The 12,824-nt window shown below is 40.9% G+C and overlaps 1 protein-coding gene across 5 annotated transcripts in view; it reads right to left on the bottom strand.

Moving 5' to 3' along the window:
* The window catches only part of NFASC (neurofascin), a 146,795-nt gene that overhangs the window by 53,662 nt on the left and 80,309 nt on the right, over window positions 1-12,824 (bottom strand). For all 5 annotated transcript variants that reach the window (XM_066600152.1, XM_066600153.1, XM_066600154.1 and 2 more), the window contains 8 exons: window positions 10,072-10,203; window positions 9,437-9,580; window positions 7,403-7,514; window positions 6,238-6,404; window positions 5,779-5,926; window positions 4,234-4,358; window positions 2,514-2,558; window positions 2,141-2,242 (listed from right to left, as the gene is read on the bottom strand). In XM_066600152.1, coding sequence (XP_066456249.1) covers window positions 2,141-2,242; window positions 2,514-2,558; window positions 4,234-4,358; window positions 5,779-5,926; window positions 6,238-6,404; window positions 7,403-7,514; window positions 9,437-9,580; window positions 10,072-10,203 — 975 coding nt within the window. The remainder of the gene's footprint in view (window positions 1-2,140; window positions 2,243-2,513; window positions 2,559-4,233; window positions 4,359-5,778; window positions 5,927-6,237; window positions 6,405-7,402; window positions 7,515-9,436; window positions 9,581-10,071; window positions 10,204-12,824) is intronic.

The following is a 12,824-nucleotide window of genomic DNA, read 5'->3' as shown; positions in this document are numbered from 1 at the left end:
ATTAGTGCAGAAGAATGTATACTAATCTAGGGAATAACTATACTGGGATTATGCCTGATCTTCTCATATATGAAAAGCATGTTGGATTTCATCAGGAGGAAACTGGCACTGCTTAACCCCTTGGTGAGCAGCTTATTTTTTGCCTTAAGTACCAAGGATTGTTGCATCGCAAGAGCCATAACTCGTAGACTCGTATGAGGGCTGAATTTTAGGGACGAGTTGTACTTTTTAATGGCACCACTCTAGGGTACATATAATGTGTTGTATAACGTTTATTACATTTCTTAGATAGGAAAGATAGAAACAATGACCAGAAATTCCGCCATTGTTTTGCGGTTTTGTTTTTAAAGCGTTCACCATGTGGTAAAAATAACATAATAACTTTCTTATCTGGATCAGTACGATTACTGCGATGCCAAGTTTATAGCTTTTTTGAGTTTTTTTTTTACTATTTTTGCACAATAAAAAAACATTTTTAAAGAAAATTGCTGCATTCTAACATCAATGCCATTTTTATTTTTCTGGCAATGTAGCTGTGTGAGGGCTTAGTCACACGGGTGCCGAAGAAAGAATGTATGATCGGCAATGGAGCCGGTCACATGTTGTTTCTTCCGGTGCTGCAGAGACACGTCCATCCTGAAGTGTGACTAAGCCCTGAGGTCTTTTTAGAGGTTTTTTATTTTTCTTAAAATAGTTCTAATTTTTTATTGGTAACACTTTGACATACATATAAGTTCTGGATCGCTTTTTATTATGTTTTTTGGAAGGTGAAGACAAGGACAACAATAATTCTGGTATACTTTTTTGAATTATTTTTTACGGTGTTTAACGTGCGATAAATAACAAAATATTTTCATTGGTCATTACATACTTAGTAATACCTATTATGTGTTGCTTTCTTTAATTAATTTGGTATTTTATTAAATTTAAAAAGGTTTTGTGGGGAAAATCGTATATTTTTTTTATAAACTGGATTTTTTCCCCTTTAGGATAGTACACTGCATTTCGTATGTTGTACATTCCACTATGGCTATGACATCAGCCGATTAGATTCTGCTGGAGGCGGGGTCTAATAGGTTAAGTTACATGGCAGGCACGACATGGAAGGGGTTAAATTGCCAGAATCTGAGGTTTCTCTGTTCCTGGAAGTTAGAGCAGGAGCCTGGCTGTCAGTAGTCAGCCAAGCCATTGGCTTAAAAAGATGTATGTGCAGGTTTAAAGCCCATTAGTTAGATCAGTAAAAAGACGTGTTGACCATCACTAAGGGGTTAAAGAGTTCTGTCACTGAGAATCTCTAACACAGTACATGTGATAGACAACTAAATCAGTTTGAAAAGAAAAATATATATATTTGTGTGCCATCCTCTGTGGTAGCTAACAATTTAAAATGTGTCTCCAGCTATCCCTAAAGTTCAGCTGCAGAAGAACATATGCCTCTTTAGCTATTCTCTTGCTTCAGTACACAAACTCAAGTCCTTCTACTCATAAAGGTACAACGACTACAGATCAACAAAGTTAAAGGGGTTGTCCCGCGCCGAAACGGGTTGTTTTTTTTTTCAACCCCCCCCCCCCCCCCCCCGTTCGGCGCGAGACAACCCCGATGCAGGGGTTAAAAAAGAACACCGGACAGCGCTTACCTGAATCCCCGCGCTCCGGTGACTTCTTACTTACCCGGTGAAGATGGCCGCCGGCATCTTCTCCCTCGGTGGACCGCAGGGCTTCTGTGCGGTCCATTGCCGATTCCAGCCTCCTGATTGGCTGGAATCGGCACGTGACGGGGCGGAGCTACACGGAGCCCCATTGAGAAAAGCAGAAGACCCGGACTGCGCAAGCGCGTCTAATTTGGCCATTAGACGGCGAAAATTAGACGGCAACCATGGAGACGAGGACGCCAGCAACGGAACAGGTAAGTGAATAACTTTTGATAACTTCTGTATGGCTCATAATTAATGCACAATGTACATTACAAAGTGCATTAATATGGCCATACAGAAGTGTATAGACCCACTTGCTGCCGCGGGACAACCCCTTTAACTTTTATATGTAACTGCTTTGATGGACAAGAGTCTAGAAATCTACTTCTGGGGTTGTCCACATCTGTGTCCAAACCACTGAAAAAGAATGACATTCTCCAACTCACCTGTAATAGGGCTGTTGTTATCATCACCTGGTGTCCATGTGAGTCGGACGCTTCTTTCTGCAAGGTCAGTTAACTCCAAATCCATGGGAGGGTCTGGTTTATCTACAGACGGTATACATGAAATTACAGCATGATAGCTAAAGTCTTTAGGTCCACAAGGTATGATCCCATAAGGAAAAGCTTTAGGTTGGATCCAGAATTGATGATCCTTAACTAAACTGCTTTGGATATAAAGATAATGTACTAATATTTAGGAAAAATAAGAAAACATCCCTTCTCTCTGAGGTTTGGGTTCTGATATAGCAACAAGCTGTATCTCAGACAACATTCTGCACATGGTCAGAAGGGTGGGGGATTAGTAGGGAAAGGTTACCTCTTTGTACTGATGTCAGTCGGCTAGTAGGTGAGGTAGAGGTTTCTGCAAACGAATAAGGAAATGTTACTGATTATCGGGTTAATGTTATTTTAGGGATCAAAAGCCAAATGCTCACAACTGCACTCGTCTCAGATTCTGCACATGTAAAACCTCAAACACACGGTATGCTTCAGGAGGATTTCAGCTCCTGCTAATTGAAAATGTTTTCATGATAAAAAAACATACATATTTTTAAAGGGGGTTTGTCCAGGCTTACAAAAAAGGTCTGCTGTGTGAGTAGAAACAGAGCATGTCTGTCTATAGGCTGCATCTACTATTGTAGTTCAGCTCCATTCACTTGAATGGGGATAAGATGTAATACTAGATGCAAGCTTTAGACAAATGTGGCGCTGATTCTGGAAAAACAGCAGACCCCTTTTTTTACTTTTGGACAAATCCGTTTAATAAATTTATGTGAAATCAGCATAATATTTTCCAAATCTCAGAAGTTAGTTGCCAGTTTTGGAGTCACTAAAAATTCCAATAGTGCTCCAAATCCATAAAGGGTTTTCTGAAAGTCTTCTGATAGGCTCGTTCCTTAGTTCTAGAAGGACTGTTAGAAATAAGTGGGTTTTATATGTGAGAATAGGTTATATACACAAAAAAAAACTCAGTCTCCCAAGCTATAACTGGACTTGCTGACAGATTTCAGTAACAGCTTTTTAGAAGGATCACAAATGACTTTATTAGCTTTCAGTTTGACAACTCCCATGTACCCTTCTTTTAGTAGGAGAGAATCCATCTGCCAATATAGTAATAAGTGCCTTCTCTGGGTCTGATACAAATGGTAACATGCCCTTACATCTATATTAGTCGTCTCACCAAGAATGAAAGTCATTTTCCAGGTATTCAAAAAGGTTTTCAAATAGCCAAACAGAGAAGGACAATAAGCTTTTTACACCAAGTCTGCATTTACACAGAACGATCTGACAAGATGCCTGACAAGTCGTCCCAGCGATAATCATTCCTGTGCTTCTACATCGCTCAGTGAATGGAGGTGGAGCAGCCGGGGATCGTTCTGGACCGCCCGCCTCCATTCACAGTAAGCAGGCCATCGTTCATAAGTCCTACTGCTTGTTTACACAGGCAGATCTAGCATTCAGTTTTCTGCATGCATAGACTGAACAATAGACTAGAAGCAAAAAAAAATTCTCGTGTGTCGTTCAGTCAGGGCGTGAATGATATCGCTCAGATTCTCGCTGGATTGTGGGAATTTGAATGATTGTTGGCCCGTGTAAAAGTGCCTTTACAACTTTTCATTATTTCACTACCACAACTCTCCATCTGTTGCTTGCTGTTTATTAAGCTTCCAAGGAATAACACATTGCATGTGGACAGTAGCCAATTATTGCTCATTGCGGTGATGTGTTATACATAGTCCCATGACCATAGCAGGCAGCGACTGCATCATGCGTGCCAATGTTCTATCACCTTGTTAATACGGACCATGAACACCCTAGTTGCAGAGGACCCAGAGAGATTCAATGGGTGTCCAAAGGAGAGTTGTAAAGGTAAAGTAAGTGAAAAGTTTATTTTTTTATCATCTTAACATTTTAGGTCATTTGATGGTTTTTATAAATATTCCTTTACACAAGACACACCAGTATCTTCTCTGCTACATCAATCCTATTTTTGTATCTCTCCCATTATAAAAATGAATAGTTGGAAATGTAAGTACCCTGAATAGTGAGATAGGCTTTAGCGAAGTCCTGATCCAACTCTGTTTTGGCCACACAGGTGTATGCACCTTGATCCTTCTCTGCTACCCCAAAGATAATGAGAGCGTCATCCTCTTTTTTCATTCTAGAATTAAAAAGAGCCATAAAGGACCACTTTGTGGAAGGTTGGTATTCAAGAGGCATAGCAGTAATGTCTACTAAAACATCATTAACAAACTGTCTTCCGAAGTAAGTCATCACTGGCTTTAAATGGTATAAAAACACAATAGAGACCATAAGATGAGATGGTTACAAGTAGCAGACAGCTAGTGTTAAGACCTACAGGTGATAAAGTTGTTGGTAGCATGTGTTTTAATTCTGAAAAGGAAAAACTCCATCATCGGAGCCCCTTTAACCGCTTAAGGACACAATCCCTTTTTTTTCCATTTTCAGGTTTTTCTTCTCGACATTTAAAAAAATTGTAACTTTTTTATTTACTCATCAATGTAGATATTTAAAGACTAGTTATTTTTTGCAAGACGAGTTGTATTTTTCAAAGTTGCTATTTAATGTACCATATAAAGTACTGAACAACCTTAAAAAATTCTAAGTGGAGTGAAATGGAAAAAAAGCCTAAATTCTGCCATCAGTGTACATACTAAAGCAAAAATGACACTAACATTATTCTGTGGGTCATTACAAATACTACGATTCCAAATTTATATCGTTTTTATTTTTTCTTGATGTGCTACTTTTAAAATATAAAATATCTTTGAAAAAAAAATCAAATTATTTTCTGCCGCCATCCTCTGACAGCCGTAACTTTTTTATTTTTTCGTCAACATAGTTGAGCGAAGGCTTATTTTTTGCAGGACGTCCTGTAGTTTCTCTTGATACCACTTTGGAGTACATGTGATTTTTCGATCTTTTAGTCTCCAGAGGCGACAAGAACTTGCAATGGTTTGATCACTCCCGTAGAATGAGGCAATACCATAGTATTACGTTATACCATGATGTGACAGGCAATCTATCAAGCTACACCACAGCTTGATAGGCAATCTGCAATAGCAGCCCTGGGGGATTTCAGAAGTTCCCCGGCTGCAATGGCAACCAAATGGCACCCACAATCCTCTCACGGATGACCATTTGTAACCCCCGAACATCACTCTGGGGAATTTAAATGCCGCTGTCAGAATTGACATTTAAAGTGTTCACAGCTGCAATCAGTGGTGCTGCTGATCTGAGCTGTTGCAGGCTAATGTTGGATGTAAGAAGTGGCTGGCAAACGCATTGTATAGAGCGGGATCCATACAAACCCTCATGACGTAACTGTAACGGAGCATTAAGGTATTAATGAGTACAGCAGAGAATTGCATAAATAATAATTCCCTAATATAATGCTATTCTTTGTTTTATTCCATTCACAAGTATAAGCTCAGGGTTAGGAGGGATGACATTATATTGTAGTCTGTGCAGGGGTCTTTAGGGCTGAAAAACTCCCTCAACCTCTTCTCCTACTGGCGGGTATAAGCGAATCATGTACTGTATTGCAGGTCAGTACTCACCTGCTGCTTATGTACAGTTGACTATCGTCCTTCATCCATATTACTGTTAATCTTAGTGTTGGATCACTCCTCACTCGACAGTCCAGGCGTACTGAGGTGCCTCGTCTGGCTATCTGATCTTCGGGACCCTTAATAATACGGGTAGGCTCTACAAATGGGAAAGGAACATGATGGCTTCTGAAATTACTTCCAACCTACATCATCTGCATGCTCAACAAGTTAGGCCAATGTTAGTCTTTGAGCTCATTACACGTATATATCAAGGGAATTTCCTGGCATATGCAATGAAAACAGAGGCAAAACATAGTGTGAGCCAAGCCCAAGAATTTCTTATGAAAGTGGGAATTCAAACAGACAAATGGTGACTATAAAATAAGAGAGTACAGAAACACAGTACATGCAGATAACATTATAGCAATCTTCAGTTCCTATAACATTATTTTTCTTTCGTAAGTCTACCTTTGACCTCAAGCCGCACGGTGTTTTCAGCATTTCCGAGGATGTTTGTAGCAACACAGGTGTATTTGCCTTGATCTTCCTTCCTTACAACACTAATCTCTAGGGTGCCGTTCTCATGTACTCTGTAATTTCCTCCATCCAGGTTACTGCCTTGTCCATTTTTAAACCTGCATGTGTGAAAGCATAGAAATGTAAAACACTCATTTGATACAGCATTAAAGTTTGTATCTCCTAATTTATTATCTACATTTACTACCTACTTGGATTTGGATCTTATTTTCTGCAAGCGATGTATCTGTGACATGTTAGTTGTTATTTACATTTGGTTACATTTACTGGTTATATATTCAATAGGGCTCATATCCACAGGCGTTTTTCACCGCATATCACGTGTGCGATGGACTTTCATTGATGCATGCACATGTGTGTGTAGATGCGCAAAAGAAATAGACCGCAGCGTGCTCTATTTCTATGTGCACCACACAGTGTGAGCCCTAAACTTTTGTATCAGCCCTATTCTCATTTGCACAAGGAAAGACTGGAAGCAATGGGATGAAACTGAAAGGGAGGAGACACAGATTAGATATTAGACAGTGAGGGGGATCAATGAGTGGAACAGGTTGCCACAGAAGGTGGTGAGTTCTCCTTCAATGGAAGTCTTCAGAGGCTGGGCGGACATCTGTCTGGGATGATTTAGTGAATCCTGCACTGAGCAGTAGGTTGGACCTGATGACCCTGGAGGTCCCTTCCAACTCTACCATTCTATATATGGGCAGCTTACGCAATGCTGTCCATGTGCAAAACATTGCGCATGGGCAGCGTTTTCATACACAACCCCGCTATAAAAAAAACAGGGAAGGGAATTAAAAAAAAAAAAGAGAGTCACACTGTGCATGTCCGTGTGATACGCGGGCATGCACAGTACACTCTCAGCCATTTGTGGTAAAACGCTATGAGGAGACCCGCAGCATTTTACCACTACAGCCGTAGACATGAGGCCGTGCTCTGTAGCGTTATTATGGTGTTGAATGTTTGATTTGCACAAAAAAACTTCAATAAAAAGATATTTAAAAGAAAAAATGTAAAACAATCTGCACATTCACAATGCAATTAAACAAATATGACAGCAACGCTATACCAATCAACGTCAAACACAAGTTCTTACCATCGAAGTGTTGGAATAGGGGAACCAAAAAAAGGACAGTCTAGTTGAGTCCTGTTGTATTCAATAACTCTTATTAGTTGATTCCGAGGGCCCAACACTCGTGATGGAACGTCTGCAGTGAGAATATACAATGCAAATATCAGATTTTGATACAAAATAGAACATTAATTTAGAAACATAACTGCTTTTTTTTTTTCAATATATAAAATAATTTGGTGAATTACAACACATAGTAATACAATGTCACTTAGACGGGGGTAGAGCTGAAGATAAGAAACTACTTAAAGGGGTTGTCTCGTGGCAGCAAGTGGGGTTCAGCACTTCTGTATGGCCATATTAATGCACTTTGTAATATACATCGTGCATTAAATATGAGCCATACAGAAGTTATTCACTTACCTGCTCCGTTGCTAGCGTCCCCGTCGCCATGGATCCGTCTAATTCTGATGTCTTCTTGCTTTTTTAGACGCGCTTGCGCTGTGCGGTCTTCTTCCTGGTGAATGGGGCCGCTCGTGCCGGAGAGCTGGTCCTCGTAGCTCCGCCCCGTCACGTGTGCCGATTCCAGCCAATCAGGAGGCTGGAATCGGCAATGGACCGCACAGAGCCCACGGTGCACCATGGGAGAAGACCCGCGGTGCATCGTGGGTGAAGATCCCGGCAGCCATCTTGGTCAAGGAAGAAGAAGGAAGAAGGAAGACGTCGCAGAGCGGGGATTCGGGTAAGTAATAAAATGTTGTTTTTTTTAAACACATCCTTTGGGGTTGTCCTGCGCCGAACGGGGGGCCTATGGAAAAAAAAACAACCCGTTTCGGTGCAAGACAATCCCTTTAACATAGCCCAGGGGACATGGTCTAATTTACTGTTACGGGGATACAATACAGTACATGTACGCTGAATATCCACATAATTAGTGTCTCTAGCCCTTTCACAGTTGGAACTTGAATAGAAATTAGACATGTGACCCCAAAGTGCAGCATAAAATCAAGTAAAGGCTTTTACCCCCTAGCATTTTTTTTCATTGCGATTTTCCTGCATTTTTTTTTTTCGAACGTCAATAGGACCTTCTAATCTTAAAATTGCATGGCACAAAAATCGCAAGTTTCCCATGTGGGAAAAAAAAGCAACAAAATCTCAGCGAAAAAAAACAAAACACTAGTGGGTAAAAGCCCTAAGCAAGTTTCAGTATGAATCAACATTAGAATGGCGAAATTGAGTGATCTGAATGACTTTGAACGAGATCCAGTCATCAGTTCTAGACTAGCCAGGGTGAGTACAACTACAGCAATTACTAATATGTCTGGTGCATCATGACAACTTAATTTACAGCATTGCAGTACACATTTCAAGTTAACGTTTGCTACATCTGTATTTCAACAACTGCCGACCTTGTTGTGTTTCCAAATGCAATGGTATCGTAAATGATGTGATCAAGAAAAACAAGTGGCAAAAGGGTATCCTGAGGATGCAAGTAACTCGCCGATGAAAGGGGTCAGAGGAGGATGTCAATAATTGTTCAAATTTCAGCTGAATACAGAGCTAATGCTGTGACTAATGTGTCTAAATGTGCAACTCATTCGTGCTTAACATTCATGGGCTGTAACAGTAAATGATGAGTTTGAGTACCATTGCTAAGAGAAACAGAAAAGCAAGGATCCCTGAGCAGTGGAAAAATATCTCCCGGTCAGATGAATCCAGATTTCTGTTGTACCGTGCTGATGGGAGGGTCAGAATTTGGATTAAGCAGTATGAATCGATGAATGAGGTAGAATGAGCTGTCAGTACCGCCATATAACTGCAAGAAACTATCATGCCAATGTGGGCAATATTTCTATAGAATGATTTCAGCATCCAGTGGAATCTATCATGAATTGCTGCATTTCTGCAGGCAAAGGAGGTCCAACATGCAATAGAGTTGAGTCATCATCACAGTGACTAATCTGTATATGCTGTATACGCCTTTAATCTAGTACACCTAGTGTTTAGACAAATGAGTGACCTGTGAGCCTCAATAGTATTAATGTGTAGCTGACTTACCAAGGATGTTGATGAAGGCGTTGGCCAACAGATAGCCGTGGGCATTAGATGCGTTACACTGAAACACTGCGCTATTTCCACTCTGCACTTCACGGAAGATGATGGTATCACCAGCAACTTCAAAATTGGGGTTTGGCTCTGTTACTATATAAGATAAAAGGAAGCAAAAAAGAACTTCCGAAATCACAAATCAAGAACATGTTAAGGCAAACAATACAATGTTATATGTGGACTGCTGGATCAGGTGTGCAGAACGGATTCCACTGAAGAACACTTTAATACAGCTTTTTTGAAACTGTGGATATTAAGCACATGGGTGTATGACTGTTGGTAAAAAGTCATTTTGCTATTTGCTGTAAGTACCCTGGACAGCGCTATAAGTCTACTTCCCTTGTTTAGTTTCATTAGTACACCAAAAGAGGGCGCTAGCAGTACTAATGCTCTTAGTTTCATATGAGTTTTCCAAGTCCAGAATTTCTTTTATGGATTACACTCGGTAAGAAAGTCAATTGTACAAATGATGCCATGTCATGCAGCGCAGGCAGCAGTATTGTGAATTGGCCAGACTTTGTAGCCAGCCTATATACGTCCCAAAATAAGCTGACAGAAATCGTAACGATCATCTCAACACCTACCTGAGATGGGCTCTCCATTCAACATCCACTGAATTGTAGGTTTAGGGTTTCCATTAGCACGACACACCAATCGACCATTTTCTCCTGGAGCTAAGATCAGATCCTTAGGTCTATCCAGCCAAAAAGGTGCCGCTGCCATGACAAAACAAAAACTGCTATATCTGCAAATACAGGATGTCTGCACTCACTGCAGTCCCTGCAAGCCTGCGGTAACCTTTTCTCTGCTAACACCACGTATATAACTTTTGAATGCCTATGCTCACGACATGAAAGGACTAATCTAATGCCTGTATCCACTGCATGCCTGAGGCCATTATTATGTCTGCATACTAGTGCTTATTGTATGCCTGGTCTTACTGCTTGTCTATACTCGTAAATTCTGCGTGTCTGTTATCGCTCAATGGTTTAACTCTTCATTAAACATTGAAGAACATAATAAAATATACGTTTATTTTGCTATAGTTATTTTCTACCAATTTTGCATTATTTCAAAATTTTATTTTTACACATAACGTCACATATAAAAGAGAATTCTGCATTCCAATGTGGTGGTAAGGTGGTAGGGCTTTATTCAACAGGTAATTCAAAATAGTGATTACTTTCAGTGCAAACATACAAGGACCTTTGTCAAATATATGTCCTGTGACCAATGGCAATTGTCATGGAATTCTGTACGAGGTACTGAGAACAACCATAGGCTACTACCGCCATTACAATATGACTGCAATCATTTCCTCCTACAGGGTTCAAAACTCAGATTTCCTGTGACAAATGACAACTATATTTAATAAAGGTCCTTGTATGTTTGAACCAGTTTTAGATTGCCCATTCAATAGAGCTCTATTACTGTACCCCACATTGGAGTGCAGGGTACTCCTTAGGCCTAATTGTGTACCTGTCATTAGGGCTCTCACATGTATCGCTCTCTAGTAACAGAAATCCAATAGAAATTTTGAATTTATCTTTGAACATAAATGGAAGAGAGAACATTAAATGGTCACTAACTTTTCAAACAACTTGTGCTAAAGTCATAACCAATGTGATAACTTGCAAATGTACTAATCACTTCACCTGGAAGAAGGGTGTTTTTTATTGAAAATTCACTCTAAAGTGCTGGCCACTAAGAGTCTCCCTTGCTTTTAATCTGCTGTCAACTGCCTTTTGTCAAATGATACCCATTTTAGTAAAACAGATAACAATAGAGGAAGTGGCCAATGTAAAGGTGTTTTTAGATGGAACGATTATCGTTCAAACGAGTGAAAATGATTAATATTCTGTTGCGGCAGTTCTGGGATCACTACCTTTCTCTGTCTTCTGGCTCTGGTGGGAGTGGTGTTAGGTGAGACATGCTTAGCCTCTCCTGTGGGTAATTTGTCAGCACTAATATAACCTGGCCTTGTGTGAAATCCACATGGGAGTCCCATTGATGCTCTCCTCCTTTGGACATCTCTGTGACCAGGGCAGGTTGAACCAATTACCTTCAGCCAATCTATGGCCCCCTGCACACCAGCGTACCTGGTTTGTTTCTTTTTCACTGCAGATGGTCCGCCCGGCGAGCCAGTACAGAATTGTTTTTTTAAACGTCTGCTTTTCCCGTGTCATCGTCTAACGATGAAGTGGAATCTCCGACCTTTCCGCAATGTGATTGCGAAAGGGTTTGCAGATTAGATGGCTTCCATTGACTTCAATGGAAGCCGTTCACAAAGAATCCGTGAAAAAATGGAGCATGGTGCGATTTTTCCTCCACTTGCGGAAACCTTGATTGGTTTCCGCAAGTGTGCAGGAAGAATCGGTTTCCCACAGCATGCTATGGGTGCTATTTGCTGTGGATCCACAGTGCAGATGCCCAACGCAGATTCCGCAGCAAATATCCGTCCGTGGGCAGGAGTCCTAATTGCACACAGGGACTTCAGGCGTGACGGATTGCCCCACCCCAGATGGCCCGATCCCACCAGGTAAGTCACCTTTATTTTGCTCTGAACACCTATATACTTCTTTACCCCAGGAGCGCTGCCTTTGTTTACTATTTTTAACCTGGCCTTGTGCTTGGCTTCAGTGCTGTTTAATTTCAGTCTTGCTTTGGCTGTGATGGAAGTCAGAGCTTGTCAGAACTTAGTGCTGGATCTCCTGCTTGCATGAGTCTTCTCAAAGCTAAGTACAGTGGTTATTATCTTTTACATCTTGTTTGCTGTGGTACGGCCTAGGTAGGTGGTCAGGTTCATCCTTCTCAGGGTGGGTTAACTGTGCTAAGGCCCCTTCCTTGGGTAAGGTTCTTTAGGGGCAGTGTTTTCCTTGTTGCAGTTGTCTGTACTGTTTACAATAAAAGAGCCAATACTCACCTCTCCCAGGTCCCCACATGTCTAGCGCTGCAGCTCCAAGCTTCACTGCACAGAAGAGATCTGCAGCGCTACACATGTCGGAACCCGGGAGACGCGACGATCATTTTTCTTACTATTTGTGACCACGGGCAGCAGGATTTTAAGAAAAACTCAGAAAACCCTTTAACAAATTTTTTTGTGAAATGGTGAAATGCCCTTTAGAGTATGTTCATGCAGAGCAGGCAAACTGCAGATTTTCCATCTGGTTCTATGGAAAGAAAATCTGCAGCGTATACAATAGCAGACAAATCTCATATATACACTGCAGACAAAATACACACAAAATGCAATTCGGAGTTTCAATCCGCAGCATGTCCATATCTTTTGGCTTTTCCCAGTGGTTTTTACAGTTTGCAGTGCATAGGGTAAAATCTG

This window comes from Eleutherodactylus coqui, chromosome 4 (assembly GCF_035609145.1).
Source record: "Eleutherodactylus coqui strain aEleCoq1 chromosome 4, aEleCoq1.hap1, whole genome shotgun sequence".
Taxonomy (NCBI): Eukaryota; Metazoa; Chordata; class Amphibia; order Anura; family Eleutherodactylidae; genus Eleutherodactylus; species Eleutherodactylus coqui.
Note: the sequence above shows the minus strand (reverse complement) of the source record. Positions and strands in the feature narration are given on the sequence as shown.